Source organism: Electrona antarctica (assembly GCF_951216825.1).
Source record: "Electrona antarctica genome assembly, chromosome: 2".
Classification (NCBI taxonomy): Eukaryota; Metazoa; Chordata; class Actinopteri; order Myctophiformes; family Myctophidae; genus Electrona; species Electrona antarctica.
In genome coordinates this window covers 8,386,497-8,406,245 of record NC_136807.1, presented here as the reverse complement: position 1 = coordinate 8,406,245, position 19,749 = coordinate 8,386,497, and the positions used below count along the sequence as shown (strand labels likewise).

The window sequence follows — 19,749 nt, the reverse complement described above, 5'->3', positions numbered from 1 at the left end:
CCATTCCCCTCCACTAGCCGTGCCTCAGTGCAGCACTCCATTAGGGACGTGAGTGACACTGCCATCTCATGGCCGCTGCGCGGAAGAGCCCAAACTAAATGCTGCACATCAGACAGAGCTCTGCTAACGCCTCTGAGGCAGGGATTTGTTCCTGTGAGAGAAGTGTCAAGATGAGAGCTGAATTAGAAGTGTGTGCGTGCATGTTGATGGTCCAATATTCAGGGATGGGGTGAAGCAGCTGCAGTTCACAGTGCAAAGCAAACGAATAGGGAATTGGAGGAAGCACTTCAGAATGTAGCACAATTACCCCGTCTAAATACTGTAATAGAAATAAAAAGGCAATTAACCCATTTTGACCTGAGATCAGATTCTAAAAATGACTTCTACATCCTGACAGTTTTCTGAAAAAGCTATGTTTCTATGTCAGTCGCTCTTCGATTTAAAAAAAATAGCAGACCTACAAGCTCGTAGCGCGCCACTCGGTGGCGCGCTATGAGCTTGTAGATCTGCTATTTTTCAATAGCTAAAGCATAACACCAAAAGGGGTTCCCACCCAAAATGGGTTAAAACAATTTTATTATGAGAGATATGACATTCTAAGAGTATGTCCCCTGAGTTTGAAGGGCCACTACATTAGTGTGGTATCGGATTAAGCTCAGATGGGCAATTATGTAAAGGAAGAAAGTAATTATGAGAAAGGGGAACATAGTGATATTAAACGCCAGCGTGATGGGACTTGTAACCCTCACTTTTCTGAGTGTGATTAGTTAACAACAACGCTTGGTAAAATGTTAGATTGTGTTTATAATTATATTCATCTGCAATGTGTAAGAGATTTTATTTAACCTTTATTTAACCAGTAAAAAACACATTGAGACTGCGTCTCTTTTTCAAGTGGGAACTGCAGGCCAAGTGGCAGAATACATAATTACACTTCCAAGCTACATCGTACTAACCTGACTCCGCCAGATGGGGCAGCATAGAGTACACTGGGTTCCCCCCTCCTGCTCCCATCTGGGAACTCTCAGGCAGACTTGATGCCCGGCCACAAAACGGCCTGGCCAATCAGCAGCAGCTAGAGGCGGGATAGCATGTGAAGTTATACAACAGCCAATAATAAATCCATGACAATACCTCCAGAAACCTATACAATCATCATCATCATACTATAATTAAGCCAATGTCTGAATGAATGAATGAATGTGTGTCACTGTGACTGCCGTATCTCCTCACCGCCTGCACCAATCGCTCCCACTTTTCACACAGGCATTGACCATAATAATATGGAGGTCTTAACGAAGCCCCTTTTCCAAATTATAAATTAATAATGAATTTATTAGTGAATTAAAAATGCGAAAACGCACCCAGGGCGCAGTACCCCCCCACGGCCACAAGGGGGGGGGGGGGAAATATCTCACAACGGGTAAGGGCTAGTATATACAACAATACTCAACAAATGGTACACTAACAATAACCGGGTACAAGAAATTTTAGTACACAAAATACATTTATGGACGGGAACCAAAAAACAATACATGTATGGGCATGTGCGAACAAATCCGAACATGCAGTTGTTGGATTGTACATTTAAGATCCTTTTGAAACTTCTCAAAGGAACTTTCAAGGCCAATTTTAATTTGGCTTGCAGTTCCAATTCCACGACCAGGGGCCAGATTACCCCCCTCAGATTAAAAGGCTGGTACTACACGCCGTAGCCAGACATTTGATCTGAGGTTTAGACCATTTTTTAGAAATGTAAGGGGGGCAAATCACCAAGAATGGCTTTGTAAATAAAAATATACCCATGATGCAGCCTGTGTGAAGTCAATGAGAACCAACCAACTGCAGCAAACAACGAACAATGATGTGTTCTGAAAGGTGAGTTAGTTATGAATCTCAGTGCAGCATGGTACAGGGGATCCAGTTAGGTATGAATCTCAGTGCAGCATAGTACAGGGGATCCAGTTAGGTATGAATCTCAGTGCAGCATAGTACAGGGGATCCAGTTAGGTATGAATCTCAGTGCAGCATAGTACAGGGGATCCAGTTAGGTATGAATCTCAGTGCAGCATGGTACAGGGGATCCAGTTAGGTATGAATCTCAGTGCAGCATGGTACAGGGGATCCAGTTAGGTATGAATCTCAGTGCAGCATGGTACAGGGGATCCAGTTAGGTATGAATCTCAGTGCAGCATGGTACAGGGGATCCAGTTAGGTATGAATCTCAGTGCAGCATGGTACAGGGGATCCAGTTAGGTATGAATCTCAGTGCAGCATGGTACAGGGGATCCAGTTAGTAATGAATCTCAGTGCAGCATGGTACAGGGGATCCAGTTAGGTATGAATCTCAGTGCAGCATGGAGGTACAGGGGATCCAGTTAGGTATGAATCTCAGTGCAGCATAGTACAGGGGATCCAGTTAGGTATGAATCTCAGTGCAGCATAGTACAGGGGATCCAGTTAGGTATGAATCTCAGTGCAGCATGGTACAGGGGATCCAGTTAGGTATGAATCTCAGTGCAGCATGGTACAGGGGATCCAGTTAGGTATGAATCTCAGTGCAGCATGGAGGTACAGGGGATCCAGTTAGGTATGAATCTCAGTGCAGCATGGTACAGGGGATCCAGTTAGGTATGAAACTCAGTGCAGCATGGAGGTACAGGGGATCCAGTTAGGTATGAATCTCAGTGCAGCATGGAGGTACAGGGGATCCAGTTAGGTATGAAACTCAGTGCAGCATGGAGGTACAGGGGATCCAGTTAGGTATGAATCTCAGTGCAGCATGGTACAGGGGATCCAGTTAGGTATGAAACTCAGTGCAGCATGGAGGTACAGGGGATCCAGTTAGGTATGAAACTCAGTGCAGCATGGTACACGGGATCCAGTTAGGTATGAATCTCAGTGCAGCATGGTACAGGGGATCCAGTTAGGTATGAATCTCAGTGCAGCATGGTACAGGGGATCCAGTTAGGTATGAATCTCAGTGCAGCATGGTACAGGGGATCCAGTTAGGTATGAATCTCAGTGCAGCATGGTACAGGGGATCCAGTTAGGTATGGATCTCAGTGCAGCATGGTACAGGGGATCCAGTTAGGTATGAAACTCAGTGCAGCATGGAGGTACAGGGGATCCAGTTAGGTATGAATCTCAGTGCAGCATGGTACAGGGGATCCAGTTAGGTATGAAACTCAGTGCAGCATGGAGGTACAGGGGATCCAGTTAGGTATGAATCTCAGTGCAGCATGGTACAGGGGATCCAGTTAGGTATGAAACTCAGTGCAGCATGGAGGTACAGGGGATCCAGTTAGGTATGAATCTCAGTGCAGCATGGAGGTACAGGGGATCCAGTTAGGTATGAATCTCAGTGCAGCATGGTACAGGGGATCCAGTTAGGTATGAATCTCAGTGCAGCACGGTACAGGGGATCCAGTTAGGTATGAATCTCAGTGCAGCATGGTACAGGGGATCCAGTTAGGTATGAATCTCAGTGCAGCATGGTACAGGGGATCCAGTTAGGTATGAATCTCAGTGCAGCACATGGTACAGGGGATCCAGTTAGGTATGAATCTCAGTGGAGCATGGTACAGGGGATCCAGTTAGGTATGAATCTCAGTGCAGCATGGAGGTACAGGGGATCCAGTTAGGTATGAATCTCAGTGCAGCATGGTACAGGGGATCCAGTTAGGTATGAATCTCAGTGCAGCATGGTACAGGGGATCCAGTTAGGTATGAATCTCAGTGCAGCATGGAGGTACAGGGGATCCAGTTAGGTATGAATCTCAGTGCAGCATGGTACAGGGGATCCAGTTAGGTATGAATCTCAGTGCAGCATGGTACAGGGGATCCAGTTAGGTATGAATCTCAGTGCAGCATGGAGGTACAGGGGATCCAGTTAGGTATGAATCTAGTGCAGCATGGTACAGGGGATCCAGTTAGGTATGAATCTCAGTGCAGCATGGTACAGGGGATCCAGTTAGGTATGAATCTCAGTGCAGCATGGAGGTACAGGGGATCCAGTTAGGTATGAATCTCAGTGCAGCATGGAGGTACAGGGGATCCAGTTAGGTATGAATCTCAGTGCAGCATGGTACAGGGGATCCAGTTAGGTATGAATCTCAGTGCAGCATGGTACAGGGGATCCAGTTAGGTATGAATCTCAGTGCAGCATGGAGGTACAGGGGATCCAGTTAGGTATGAATCTCAGTGCAGCATGGTACAGGGGATCCAGTTAGGTATGAATCTCAGTGCAGCATGGTACAGGGGATCCAGTTAGGTATGAATCTCTGTGCAGCACGGTACAGGGGATCCAGTTAGGTATGGATCTCAGTGCAGCATGGTACAGGGGATCCAGTTAGGTATGGATCTCAGTGGAGCATGGTACAGGGGATCCAGTTAGGTATGAATCTCAGTGCAGCATGGTACAGGGGATCCAGTTAGGTATGACTCTCAGTGCAGCATGGTACAGGGGATCCAGTTAGGTATGAATCTCAGTGCAGCATGGTACAGGGGATCCAGTTAGGTATGACTCTCAGTGCAGCATGGTACAGGGGATCCAGTTAGGTATGAATCTCAGTGCAGCATGGTACAGGGGATCCAGTTAGGTATGAATCTCAGTGCAGCATGGTACAGGGGATCCAGTTAGGTATGAATCTCAGTGCAGCATGGTACAGGGGATCCAGTTAGGTATGAATCTCAGTGCAGCATGGAGGTACAGGGGATCCAGTTAGGTATGAATCTCAGTGCAGCATGGTACAGGGGATCCAGTTAGGTATGAATCTCAGTGCAGCACGGTACAGGGGATCCAGTTAGGTATGAATCTCAGTGCAGCATGGTACAGGGGATCCAGTTAGGTATGAATCTCAGTGCAGCATGGTACAGGGGATCCAGTTAGGTATGAATCTCAGTGCAGCATGGTACAGGGGATCCAGTTAGGTATGAATCTCAGTGCAGCATGGAGGTACAGGGGATCCAGTTAGGTATGAATCTCAGTGCAGCATGGAGGTACAGGGGATCCAGTTAGGTATGAATCTCAGTGGAGCATGGTACAGGGGATCCAGTTAGGTATGAATCTCAGTGCAGCATGGAGGTACAGGGGATCCAGTTAGGTATGAATCTCAGTGCAGCATGGTACAGGGGATCCAGTTAGGTATGAATCTCAGTGCAGCATGGAGGTACAGGGGATCCAGTTAGGTATGAATCTCAGTGCAGCATGGAGGTACAGGGGATCCAGTTAGGTATGAATCTCAGTGCAGCATGGAGGTACAGGGGATCCAGTTAGGTATGAATCTCAGTGCAGCATGGAGGTACAGGGGATCCAGTTAGGTATGAATCTCAGTGCAGCATGGAGGTACAGGGGATCCAGTTAGGTATGAATCTCAGTGCAGCATGGAGGTACAGGGGATCCAGTTAGGTATGAATCTCAGTGCAGCATGGTACAGGGGATCCAGTTAGGTATGAATCTCAGTGGAGCATGGTACAGGGGATCCAGTTAGGTATGAATCTCAGTGCAGCATGGAGGTACAGGGGATCCAGTTAGGTATGAATCTCAGTGCAGCATGGTACAGGGGATCCAGTTAGGTATGAATCTCAGTGCAGCACGGTACAGGGGATCCAGTTAGGTATGAATCTCAGTGCAGCATGGAGGTACAGGGGATCCAGTTAGGTATGAATCTCAGTGCAGCATGGTACAGGGGATCCAGTTAGGTATGAATCTCAGTGCAGCACGGTACAGGGGATCCAGTTAGGTATGAATCTCAGTGCAGCATGGAGGTACAGGGGATCCAGTTAGGTATGAATCTCAGTGCAGCATGGAGGTACAGGGGATCCAGTTAGGTATGAATCTCAGTGCAGCATAGTACAGGGGATCCAGTTAGGTATGAATCTCAGTGCAGCATGGAGGTACAGGGGATCCAGTTAGGTATGAATCTCAGTGCAGCATGGAGGTACAGGGGATCCAGTTAGGTATGAATCTCAGTGCAGCATGGTACAGGGGATCCAGTTAGGTATGGATCTCAGTGCAGCACGGTACAGGGGATCCAGTTAGGTATGAATCTCAGTGCAGCATGGTACAGGGGATCCAGTTAGGTATGAATCTCAGTGCAGCATGGTACAGGGGATCCAGTGGATCCAGGGGATCCAGTTTGGCCACGGTGGAGGAGCAAGCAAAAAAAAAAAAGTTTGCTCTGAAAGAATATATATTCAAACTTTCAAAGATTTGTGCCACATTTTTACGATTTAAAAGAAAATAGCAGACCTACAAGCTCGTAGCGCGCCACTCGGTGGCGCGCTATGAGCTTGTAGATCTGCTATTTTTCAATAGCTAAAGCATAACATAACGCTTAGTTAAAACACAAAAAAGGGGTTCCCGCCCAGAATGGGTTAAAGTTAAACCTATAAATGGTATCATACACCACAGTCCAACTGGGACAGATCAAGAGGCCAGCGAGCAGTTTTCTGAGAAGCTGAACAAGCAAAACAAGCCTTCAATCAGAGAATGGACAACATTATCCCACTCATTACACAGCTACTTTCAAGCAATATCAATAATTTGACAGGAAACATTGATTAAAAAAATGACCTCATTAGTTTCCACTATACTGTAGCAATGCAAATAGAGGTTTGCTATTGGGAAATATCTGAATCCCTCTGTCTACAAACGCCACAAAATGTGTGTAATAAACAATTGGTGATTGGTACAGTATATGTAGAATCAATCAACCAACAACTTATCCGACCCAGACTACTGTACAGTATGTTATTTAACCCATTTTGGGCGGGAACCCCTTTTGGTGTTAGCATTATGTTATGCTTTAGCTATTGAAAAATAGCAGATCTACAAGCTCATAGCGCGCCACCGAGTGGCGCGCTATGAACTTGTAGGTCTGCTATTTTTGAAAAATCGAAGAACCACTGACATAGAAACATAGCTTTTTCAGAAAACTGTCAGGATGTAGAAGACATTTTTTAGAATCTGATCTCAGGTCCAGAATGGGTTAAAAGAAGTATGTCAACACTGACAAGGTCTCCAACACTGACAGACCATCCTTGTCTGTGTTGGTGTTTATAGTGTTTCTACATCGGTTCCAAAACCTTTTAGCTCAAGACCCATAAAGAGAAATTAGAAGTTTGCCCGGGAGCCAAACTAGTGAAAATAGCAGATCTACAAGCTCACAACTAGTGCGACCCACAAAAATGGATCCACACAATGTTTGGGAACCAGTGGGGGCGACTGTGGCTCAAGAGGTAGAGCAGGTCGTCCAATGATCCATGGGTCGGCGGTTCGAATCCCGGCTCCTCCTGTCTACATGTCGAAGTGTCCTTGGGCAAGACACTGAACCCCAAATTGCTCCCGATGTGCTGGTTGGTAGTTGGTACCTTGCATGGCTTCCGCCGCAATTGGTGTATGAATGTGTGTGTGAATGGGTGAATGTAATGCACAATCTATGTAAAGCGCCTTGGATAAAGGCGCTATATAAATGCACCATTTACCAGTGGATTATGACATTGACATTCAATTCACAGCATATTGTACTGTAGTTTGTGAGAGTTTCTTTCTCTGACCACCCACACCTTCTCGTTTGAAGCTTTGCTACAGTAGGAGGCTCCTTTTTTGTTTGTGCTGCAGCAGACGAGACAGCTCATCATTTCTCTGCACATCACACAGGCCTGTTTCCAGGCACTCGATGACCTGCAGCAGCGATGGGAGAGAACGCCACGCGATCGATGATGATGAGCCTTTCCCATCTTCTCTCCTCTTATTAACTGCCGAGAAATATTTCTGCAGGAGTCCAGGCCTCTGAAACGAGCTGGTCCACACGAGGAGGACATGAGCAGTATAGGCGGTGAATCTTTGGGTGTCCCACGATTCGATTCGATTCCGATTCTTGGGGTCACAATTCGATTCAAAATCAATTTTTACGATTCAACTCGATTCTCAATCCAAAAACGATATTTTTTAAATTCAAAAGCATTTTTTTCCAGATTCAAAACGATTTTCTATTCAAAATGATTCTCTATTCAATACATAGGATTTCATCACAATCTACTCCAGTCTTGAACTGAAGTGACTACAGAAAATGACTGAAGACATGATAATGACACAGGTTTACTGTGATTAGGGTAAGCTTACATTTCATATCACAGACAGACACCATGTAGTGAAAACTCTGTAACTGTAACCAGAAAAATAAATCTAAAATTAAACAAAAATGGAAATTATGAATCGATTTTGAATCGTTCATAACGGAATCGCGATTCTAATTCTAAACGACACCCCTAATGAGCAGAACCGTGCAGTGTAGAGGAGCATATCAGTCATGGCATAGCGTCACGTGGAAGACTGCTCCTGCTCCTGTCTGAGTGTAATAGCGGCATGCTTTTTTAAGCTGCAAATTAGGCACTAATATCTCCCCTGGACAAGTGGGGACTGGCTCTTGTCTGAGCGGTAGACATTTGGTCTTGTGCAGGAGACATACTAATTACATATTTTGTTTTCCTTAATTCAGTAGTACATTCAGCGGTGCAGAGAGGGATCGACTTGGTCCAGCTATCCTTATCCGGGGGGGGGGGGGGGGTCTGGGGCCAAAACATATCATTTTGGGGGTCCTTGACATGAAAAGGTTTGAGCACCACAGAAAGCTTTAGAAGGCATTGTAGAATGGGCCCCAGGTCTAAATGGGTGTGGAGTGGTTGGTTACCCAGTGCTGCACCTTTCATGGAGCACCTTGATGAATAGGGTTGATCATAACTCCTGTGTTGAGGACTTGAGGTGTCAGGTTAGAAACCCCCGCAGCATTTTGGACATGAATGTACAGTTGTGGCGAGCCGACATTCATCATCATCTCGCGGACGCGAGTCGGCAGTGCAGCTGTGAGGAGCGATTGAATTTCCCAGGCTGGCTGCAGCAGGCCCGGCTGCACTAGGATTACACAAGGAGTCCTCTCGTCTCTTTACAAAACAGAGCCGCGGGGAGTTGTCAGACTGGGTCAAGGACAAGACTCTGCCGCCTCTGAGCCAGCACTGCATCCAGTTAATGCACTACAATGCAACCCACGCTGCTCCCCATCGCTTCCCCCTCTCACTTAGCAGCAGAGCCTGGTTAGTGGCTTTATGGGCCTAGTATAAAAGTCCAGTCAGTGTGAAGTACATTAGTGTTGTTTTGGCTCACAGTGAGCTGGCTTATAGCCTCCGGGGCTCCTCCGTAAATCCCGGGCAACGGAGGTATCTCATTTGTTGCTCAACAGGGGTTTGGAGTCCGTGTTGACCACTCGCCGTTGGCACATACCTACAGTAAAGCCTCTGCATGCCAGCTGGGAGAGAAAAAGGGCCTGAACTTTAACGAGACGATTTCGGCCTTGAGGCGTAAATCAACATTACATAAGCTTACTCTTTAGGTGTCTTTCTCTCTCCGTTGCTTATACCTCTCAGTACTTGTCTGTGACATTTATTTATTTATTTATTATTATTATTTTTTTATATCGTTTTTTATTGGGGACAGTCAAGCAGTACATCTGACAGGAAAATCTTTGCACATAGTCACCCATTTTTTTCTTTATTTTTTAAATCATCACAAACATCAACAGACAACGTACACTCCCCCAACGAAACAAGGACAAACAGGACAAAATAAAATAAAAATAAAAGTAAAAAACACAGGTCACATCATGGGTCACAGTCAAGAGTATTGTACACTTGTAAGAGAGGCACTGTCTGTTAATTCTGAAATCCACAGTCCGCTATATTCGGGTCACACCGAGCAGTCTAATCCAGGGAGGTACGATTATTGAAGTATTCTATAAAGGGTCTCCATGCCTGTCTGTGACATTTAGACGGAAATCAAGCTAGAACTGCAAAGCCAGTGCGCTGCACGGTAGGCAGACAAGGGGAGTAGCGTGCTCTCAGAGTCAGGTGATCAGAGTGTCGTCATGTGATGTCCCTCGAGATGGTATTTTTAAATGCCAGGCAACACCTGCTCCCTCCACTGCTTGCTGTGCTAATGCTTTATTTCTGCACCACCTGTTGGCCCTGTTTCACCATGGAAGGTTTCATATCTGTGTTATGGATGTTTGGCTGGCTTTTCTTTATCGCTCTCACCCCGGCGCCCTATTTTGGGTATTTTTAAGCGAAAAGTAAAAAAAGAAAAAACATGTGCTATCTTGTATTCGGCGTATGGCAAAGTAGGCTTACATACAGCTTAAGCCATTTTGGGCGGGAACCCCTTTTGGTGTTAGCATTACGTTATGCTTTAGCTATTGAAAAATAGCAGATCTACAAGCTTGTAGGTCTGCTATTTTTGAAAAATCGAAGAACGACAGACATAGAAACATAGCTTTTTCAGAAAACTGTCAGGATGTAGAAGACATTTTTAAGTGGTAAAAAACAGTATAAACTTGGGTGTATGTAACAACAGAAGGAATACGTAATAATATTTTTTTGTTTTTTCCTTCTTTTATTTTTTGTAGAATATGAAATTGTCCCTGCAAGGCCCAAGCAATGCTTTTGAGCAACGTTTATATTTTGAAGTTTTGTGAATTGCTGCCTCTGTGGGGGGGTATTTATATGCAAATATCCTGACCCAATGATGATGTTTAGGTGAAAAATAAAACAGAAAACAAATTATTTAAACTATTTTTTTTTAAAAGATGTTTGAAAAAAGTAGAAATATATCCGGGTCTTGCAGGGTTAAAGTGTCTACACAGTGCTGAGCAGAGGAAAGTGATTTGCAAACTAACAAAACAAAACAAGAGCAACATTTTTTTTGGATTAATTTATGCTGGCTGAATCCCTGTGTTTTCCCCTGGCTTTGAAGTGTTTCTGAAGCATTTCCATAGTAACAGTAACAGCACATGAACTGTGGCTCTTTGTTCTTCAGGCTGCTGGTAGCAAACGGCATGTGAATGATTAGATAGACGGTCTGTCAATCCACTGGAGCAGACTGCTACGTCTCCACTGACAGAACTGATCTGCAGAATCAACCTTTGGTTTTAGGGGTGCAACAGTAAACCCATTTAGGCCTGACGTCGAAATTTAAAAAACGTTCGCTCTGAAAGAATATGTATTCAAAGATTTGTGCCGCATTTTTACGATTTTTCAAAAATAGCAGACCTACAAGCTCGTAGCGCGCCACTCGGTGGCGCGCTATGAGCATGTAGATCTGCTATTTTTAAATAGCTAAAGTATAACATAATGCTTAGTTAAATCACCAAAAGGGGTTCCCGTCCAGAATGGGTTAATCATCCCTAATCCATTGAAACGATTATTTAACAAGAAAATCGGCAATCGATAATTAAATATTACTAGTCCATACCCGGACAAGGTATTTGTAGACTTTTGGTTATGTACCGTATGAGCAAGGCCTGTGTTGGACGTCTGCCTAGCCCCTTACAGTATGTGACTTCAGTCCCTACGCTCATTCTGTAGCTCCGAGATGAAGTCGTGACTTCAGTCCCTACGCTCATTCTGTAGCTCCGAGATGAAGTCGTGACTTCAGTCCCTACGCTCATTCTGTAGCTCCGAGATGAAGTCGTGACTTCAGTCCCTACGCTCATTCTGTAGCTCCGAGATGAAGTCGTGACTTCAGTCCCTACGCTCATTCTGTAGCTCCGAGATGAAGTCGTGACTTCAGTCCCTACGCTCATTCTGTAGCTCCGAGATGAAGTCGTGACTTCAGTCCCTATACGCTCATTCTGTAGCTCCGAGATGAAGTCGTGACTTCAGTCCCTATACGCTCATTCTGTAGCTCCGAGATGAAGTCACACCGCGAGAGCCTTCAGCCGCGGCTAAGAACCGGCGCATGGTTTCCACGAAGGAACATTGCTTACCCTTTTCTGCACATCGTATCCAAAAAGTAAAGGTCAGAGAATGAGCGAAACTCATTTTACTTTGGAAATGGAAAAAGAAAATCCAAGTTGCGGGTTGAAACGAGCGTTTAAATCGCTTGTTTAGTCCAGCCTCTTCCATGTTTTTCAAGGAAGGTGTTCGCATTAGCGCCTCTCCTGCGCCTCCCCTAAGTAGGCCGGTGGCCAATGGGCACGTCCTGCGCCTCCCCTAAGTAGGCCGGTGGCCAATGGGCACGTCGTACAGGTCTAGTTAATCTAATTCCACATTTGACCGGGGGAGGCTTCACTACCGGTTTATCGCTTACTCATGATCAGAGCTTCCGTTCTCCAGACTGTATGACGGAAGCATTGGAAAATTGCGAGAGGCAACAGTCTGGCAAACAGAGACAATCACTGTATTGACATAATACTCATGGCAGTTTCCAGACTTCAAATGAGACTTGTATGAACTCGTTGCCAGGTGACTTCTGATAGTCTTCTGATAAGTTTTGAGGAATTCCTGCCCACGACCTTATCAGCTCTGTGGGTGAACAGTCAATCAAATGAACACGCAACGCACGCACGCACGCACGCACGCACGCACGCACGCACGCACGCACGCACGCACACACACACACACACACACACACACACACACACACAGTGTAGAAATGTGTTCCATTGTTGTATCCACCCCCCCCAAACAAAACATTGTGATATTGGTTATGTGTTTTGCTATACAAATAAAAGTTTGAATTCAGTAAGGTAAAATGAAACGGGCACAATGCATGAGGATAGTGAACAGAACCCAGGCTCCCTGTAACAGCCGCCTAGTCAGTGCTACTGTGTGTATGCAGTGTTTAACTCTAGTCAGTGCTACTGTGTGTATGCAGTGTTTAACTCTAGTCAGTGCTACTGTGTGTATGCAGTGTTTAACTCTAGTCAGTGCTACTGTGTGTATGCAGTGTTTAACTCTAGTCAGTGCTACTGTGTGTATGCAGTGTTTAACTCTAGTCAGTGCTACTGTGTGTATGCAGTGTTTAACTCTAGTCAGTGCTACTGTGTGTATGCAGTGTTTAACTCTAGTCAGTGCTACTGTGTGTATGCAGTGTTTAACTCTAGTCAGTGCTACTGTGTGTATGCAGTGTTTAACTCTAGTCAGTGCTACTGTGTGTATGCAGTGTTTAACTCTGGATACATTAACACAAAGGATTTTACTGTGTGCTCCAAGAGGGGAACATGTACATTGAAACTATAGCTCAAATGTTTTTAATTAAAATAATTAGCAATCCCAGGTATTGATGTTTTACCTAATGGACACCTGCCATTTAATCGGATCATTCTACCAATTCCATTATTAGACGGAGCTGTGTGTTGGTTTTTAATTGTTCCTTGATGAGCAGATCAATACTGATGGAGTCAGCCAGCGTCTGGCCACTGATTGCTCATTAAAAGTGTAATGTGTTTAGCTGTCTTCTTCCACAAGTAATACTGTGGCCAGACTGGCCACTCCAGTGAAAGGACAAAGGTGTAACATTTTGACCTGAGATCAGATTATAAAAATGTCTTCTAAATCCTGACAGTTTTCTGAAAAAGCTATGTTTCTATGTCAGTCGTTCTTCGATTTTTCAAAAATAGCAGACCTACAAGCTCGTAGCGCGCCACCGAGATCTGCTATTTTTCAATAGCTAAAGCATAACATAATGCTAACACCGGTTCCCGCCCAAAATGGGTTAAAACGGATTGTTGACCTTGTAGAGTAGACTATAGTTTCAATAGAGCATCCCGGCCGTTTCACTCATATGGATATGAAGAATCAACCGACTGAGAGAAAATGCTATTGTTACTGCTGCTGAATTTGTTACATTTTCGCTATAAACAGACATATATATATCATAATATGAGAGACTGACTGTCGCAAACGATACAGAGACACCTCCCTGACAATAACGCTGCGAGACAGCTTGTTTATTTTTGGACCACAATGCTTATTATATGAAACTATTTTAATATGACCCCATGTTATTCTCCATATAGAGAAATTACTTCCGTGAACCAGGCAAGACCAGGGGATGAGCGAGTGACGTCAGGACTTCGGCACTCTATATACTGTACATATTATTGATAGTATTGTTTAGAGTAGACTAATGCAAGGTTCTTGGTTTACCTGTGACCCTAGTTTCCTAGAGAGGCATTACACTGTCTCTTCTGTCTCTCATTCTATGTACGTGATTGTCTTGCGTACGTCGCTTTGGATAAGAGCGTCTGCTAGCAGGATAGGTATCTGGTAAACATTTTATTGGCGGCAGGAAAGAAATCTATAACAAGAAAATGGGGACAGATAGAACCTCCAACACAGGGACAATGGGAGGAGTTGATTCAGGAGATACATCTCATGGAGAAACTGACACACCGTCTGAGACTGCAGGAAGAACAGATGGAGGACAAATGGTCCAAATGGACAGTATTTGGGACGGAACAGACAGAATAAGGGAATGGGGGAAGGAGGAGCAACGGTATGCCTGGGAGTAACATTTTTAAACGCAATGTCGACTTTATTTTATTTTATTTATTTATTTGTTCATGTTTGTTTGTACTGTTTGTGTTTTTCTTCCTTTTGTTATTGTTCAGAAAATTAATAAAAAAGAGCGTCTGCTAGCTAAATGCCTAAATTACGAACTGTAAATTGGAAAGATCTTTAGCTGTCTTCTGTGTGAATGGATACTGTATGTTTACCGTGTTTGTCTGTCTCCTTCCTTCCAGAAGGCATACTGTGGCCACTGCAGTGAAAGGATATGGGGGCTGGGCCGGCAGGGCTACAAGTGTATCAACTGCAAACTACTGGTCCATAAGCGCTGTCACAAACTCGTCCCTCAGACCTGCCAAAAGCTTATGGTGAGTGAGGCTTCGTACACACCTACACAACAAATGTTCGGTCCGTGTGTGATGCCTGATTGCTTTTTGATTGCTGCTCCAATTCATTTTCAATGGGAGTCACATGCTTTGACCAAACATTTTGTTTGATGAGGCTTTGTACACACATATCAGACGAACATGCTCTGTGCTGTCCGTGTTTCATAGCCGCCTCAATGCTTTTCCAATGGAAGTCACGTGGTTTGACCAAACAGTTGTGTGTGATGGGGGGAGGGGGGCAATCAAACACAAGTGTTTGGTCAAACCACGTGACTTCCATTGGAAAAGCATTGGGGCGGCCATGAAACACAGGCAGAGCACAGCACAGTTGTTCTTTATGTGTGTACGAAGCCTGAGGGGGGAGCAATCAGCAATCAGCGATCAAACACAAATGTTTGATCAAACCATGTGACTCCCATTGGAAAAGCATTGTGGTGGCCCAAAAAAACAAAAAAACGACCAAACATTGCTTGATTGGTGTTTGGTACGTGTGAATGAGGCCTGAGTGCCTCCATCACAGCATCCATGAAGCCCAGAAGCCAGTGTTGGGTGTGTCGTCATGGCGATATGACGATATTGTGATTATCGTAATACAGTGATTCTCAACCTGTGGGCCGGGGCCGTGAGGATATTGCAATTTGGCCCCCAAATGATTGCCAAAACACTTAACGATAATATAACATAAAATAGTGTCATGGTATATTTCTTTCTTTAAAACCTTCCAGCTTGATCCAAGCTGGAACACCGTCTATTCATTGAAATAGACACACAGCCCACCCATGTGACCCCTTAATAATAATAATCTTTATTGTCCCGAAGGATATTCGCCTTCACAGTCTGTTCCTTAAAACCCATTTTGACCTGAGATCAGATTCTAAAAATGTCTTCTACATCCTGACAGTTTTCTGAAAAAGCTACGTTTCTATGTCAGTCGTTCTTCGATTTTTCAAAAATAGCAGACCTACAAGCTCGTAGCGCGCCACTCGGTGGCGCGCTATGAGCTTGTAGATCTGCTATTTTTCAATAGCTAAAGCATAACATAATGCTAACACCAAAAGGGGTTCCCACCCAAAATGGGTTAAGTTGTCAGATGGGTGGGCCCTGATCCAGGAAAGGTCGAGAACCACTGTCATAATACACAATCGTCTCAGCTCAGTCAGCTGCAATGATTGCTAGAACCCAATTTAACTCCAAACATGACAAAACGAGAGAGGTCCATGCTCTCAGTGTGGAGTCCATACTGTATCCCCCACCCAGTCTACAACGTCACCTATGACATATCTTTGACGTATTACTTCATATTTCAGCAAGGCTTAATCCATTTTGACCTGAGATCAGATTCTAAAAATGTCTTCTACATCCTGACAGTTTTCTGAAAAAGCTATGTTTCTATGTCAGTCGTTCTTCGATTTAAAAAAAAATAGCAGACCTACAAGCTCATAGCGCGCCACTCGGTGGCGCGCTATGAGCTTGTAGATCTGCTATTTTTCAATATCTAAAGCATAACATAATGCTAACACCAAAAGGGGTTCCCGCCCAAAATGGGTTAAGCCCGATCTAATCGCCTTTGTCGGCCATTATAAAAAATCTATTAAAGTTAAATATTTCCCCCCAAAACAAACATGATCAGGAACAGGAAAAAAATGATTGGCCCCAGACACACAAACAAACTTCCGCTTGGCGGAGATAACAGCCTAATTTGTTATGAAATATTATTAAGTTCAACATGTCTGCACAGATTTGTTTGACAAAACACAGAACATTATTACCCTGCAGTTTGTTTGTTTACTGTGTGATTTTTCAATGAGCTGCGAATGATCAAAAAATAGTCGCCTTTGTCTTAGTCTAGTGTAGCCAGAGATCTCTGCCTTCTTCTGATGTGTCTGGGGAAATCTAAATTCAAATACATGAAAACAATTCAGAGATTAAACAAATATATGACTGCATTGCAGAGCCAACTTTAGCATTTTCCTACCTTCCTTCATAATTGGAACATTGATATTTGTTTTCAAATCAGTGGGCGTAGGATTTGTTAGCGCTGGATTTCTCTGCAATTAATATATTGACCTTAGAATAGATTTCACCAGACATTTCAGCAGGCGGAGATCTCTGATGGTCTCATTATGCGAGACTGCCTTTGTCTAAACAAGAAACCCTCCATTCTGCTCCAGAAGACCAAAGTCCTGCCTAAAGGATCAATGCAGTCAATACAGACATTGCTACTGCAAAATGTGAGCTTTTAAGCGTGATAAGATGAAACAATTAAATGCTTCCCCTATTGGGAAAAACCTTATAGTCTGTCCTCCCAGCCAATTCTATTTCAACATGCTACACAGTAGCTGACAGCATCTTTGTAAATTTGACCCAGCTTTCATTGCCAAGATGGATTATTGTATCAACCACCGGGTCACTGAAACAATGCGAGCGTATTTTGGTGAATTCTTGCCATCTTTTCTGCAGGATCCAGTTATGCCATCACAAGAACCCCTAGACGAGAAGAGCGAAGAGGTGGACCTCCCTCCGGAAGACACGGAGGACGGAGACGGAAGTATGAGCATTCAAACCCCATTGTCCTTTTAAAATATATATATATTCATAAGACAATAGAGCAGCCTGCCAACATTGCAGTGCTATCGCTCATCGTTTCTCTGCAGTATTATGAGACCTGGTTATTGTAGTTGTCAGTTTCTGAGTGCACATTAATCATGACGCATAGATTTTTTTTTTTACTGTTACTCTTAGATTATGGCAGTGAGGTTGCAGGAGTGACCGCGCTAAAAGTAAGATAATGCTTAGCATGAAACAAGGAGAGCCGGCAATAAGAAGTTTAGAATCTTGAACGATTCGGGGGTAAATGCTTTGTTTTACTGAGTACAACGATTCATAAGAGTCAGGGTAAATATTGTCGGTTTTGTGGTGGTTGAGACGAGATTCAATTACACAATGTTGTTGTGAGTGGCTGGCAGATCTCTTTATGTTGTTATTCTGGCGACTGAAGATCTGGGGCTTTTTGATGTAATCGTGTCAAGTTGACTGTCACCATAAATGAAACATCACAATGACTGTCCCGGCTGCCACACTGTTCTGTGTCTTACTAGACTAGTGCAGTGTGTCGTGTTGAAGTGTTCTCCAGTATAAGACAGTGAACCCTCACTCTGAAGGACCATTGGACTACACACTTACGGTGCTGTCTCAATCAATTTGCTCCATTTAAAGATGGCAGTGTGTGCCCCTAGAGCCCACGTACAATGAGGCAGAATAATAATACTGGTTGTGAAGTCGTTTTTATGTCCTTTGTTATTCACTGAAATTATCCAAAGCAAGAGGCAATTAACTACATGCCACCCCTTGGCATTGTGGTTGCCAGGTTGGTACAGTACAGTAAATCCAGTGTGAATTTTACAGGTTCCATTTTTATACTCGCAGTTAAATTCCGATCTTTGCTGTGTAAGCCCCAAGAGGCTGTTTAGAGGTGTTGACAGACATGATGTGGAGCAAAGAGGCTCAAATCCCCATAGCTGTTCTAAAGTCACTGTAAGCCACAGCCTCGCATAGCTTATTGCATTTATAAACCGCTTAGCGAATATGGCAACATGAAAACATATTCTAATTAAAACCATTTGTAATAGCAATGTTACTACAAGAATAATGTCTACAATAAAGTATTAGGGGGTGACTATGCCCTAATGGCCCTAACTGAATGGAAGCCGATAATGTTGTAAATTGTAAATGTAAATGGTGCATTTATATAGCGCCTTTATCCAAGGCGCTTTACATAGATTGTGCATTACATTCACCCATTCACACACACATTCATACACTGATGGCGGCGGAAACCATGCAAGGCACCAACCAGCACATCAGGAGCAATTAGGGGTTCAGTGTCTTGCTCAAGGACACTTCGACACTAACTCTGGGGGAGCCCGGGTTCGAACTGGCAACCTTGCGGTTACCATCCAGCCACTCTACCCCTGAGCCACATGAGTAATGCGCTCACATGTGTCCTTTTATAGAGCATTTTGCAATGGCATTGAACCATAGACTGTAAAAAAATAGCATTGAACGCCGCTCAACCAATCGTAATTAAGGACTGGAACTACTATGCCACTCTTGGACTGGTCTTGTTTGGTCGAGACTGCCCTCTTGTCCAGTGGTGTTTTGCCTTTTATAATTTTGTTAATTAACATATTAAAAACTGTTTTTTACAGTTTTCCAAGCCTAAATATATTAATTACATTTGCTTACAAATTGAATACACCCAACACAGCGATCACATGTACGTGCCAATAGTGTGAATGACAACCGTTGAAATTGGTTGTACAATAAATGAATTCATTAACAAAGTCCATTTCCATCTTCCTCTGGGAACACTGTGCAGTGCATTATTCTATAATAAAGGTCACAGAGATACTCCTTTGCATAGCCCAGCACTTTGGTAACCGCTGACTCAGCATGAGTGCAGCACTATAAAAGACACCCACAGGATTACATGCATTCTTTATGGGATTTCTTGTTTAGCATTTTATTGGTCATTTGGGGGTGGACACAATTTGGGGTTGTTTGGGACTGCTCTGTTGTGATCAGCGTCTGACTGCATACAGTGATATGCCTCCCTCTGGTGGTCGAACATGGAAAGACACTTTCCTTGGTTTGTTGTGGAATATTTCCTTTCTCTGTTACTACTGTAGCGCCCAAATCCTAAATTTGTGGCACTACTGGTTGTCGACAGTCGGGTTGTAGTTAAGACGTGTGCTCCAGGAAGTGATGTCCAAACATGTGCGTAGAGTTGGTATAATGAGGATTTATTATCTGTCTCTGCAGGCCTAGTCACTACAGCATACATATAAATAAATGCAATAAACGTAAATGATCCAAACAGCCTCCTAAACACAGTCTGAAAACGGTTTGCCTCTTGTCAGCAACACCTGCTGCTTGATTGAGACCTGATTAAATACCCTTCCAACCTTCACATTGACCACACCCCTCAGTGGACATCATTGGCCACAATTAGGAGACTCAA

The 19,749-nt window shown here is 44.0% G+C and overlaps 1 protein-coding gene across 4 annotated transcripts in view; it reads left to right on the top strand.

Moving 5' to 3' along the window:
- Window positions 1-19,749, top strand: part of prkcz (protein kinase C, zeta) — a 273,129-nt gene that overhangs the window by 124,411 nt on the left and 128,969 nt on the right. For 3 of the 4 annotated variants that reach the window (XM_079523571.1, XM_079523570.1, XM_079523573.1), the window contains 2 exons: window positions 14,580-14,711; window positions 17,190-17,277. In XM_079523571.1, the coding sequence (XP_079379697.1) occupies window positions 14,580-14,711; window positions 17,190-17,277 (220 nt within the window). The remainder of the gene's footprint in view (window positions 1-14,579; window positions 14,712-17,189; window positions 17,278-19,749) is intronic. The other variant, XM_079523572.1, reaches the window with a different exon arrangement.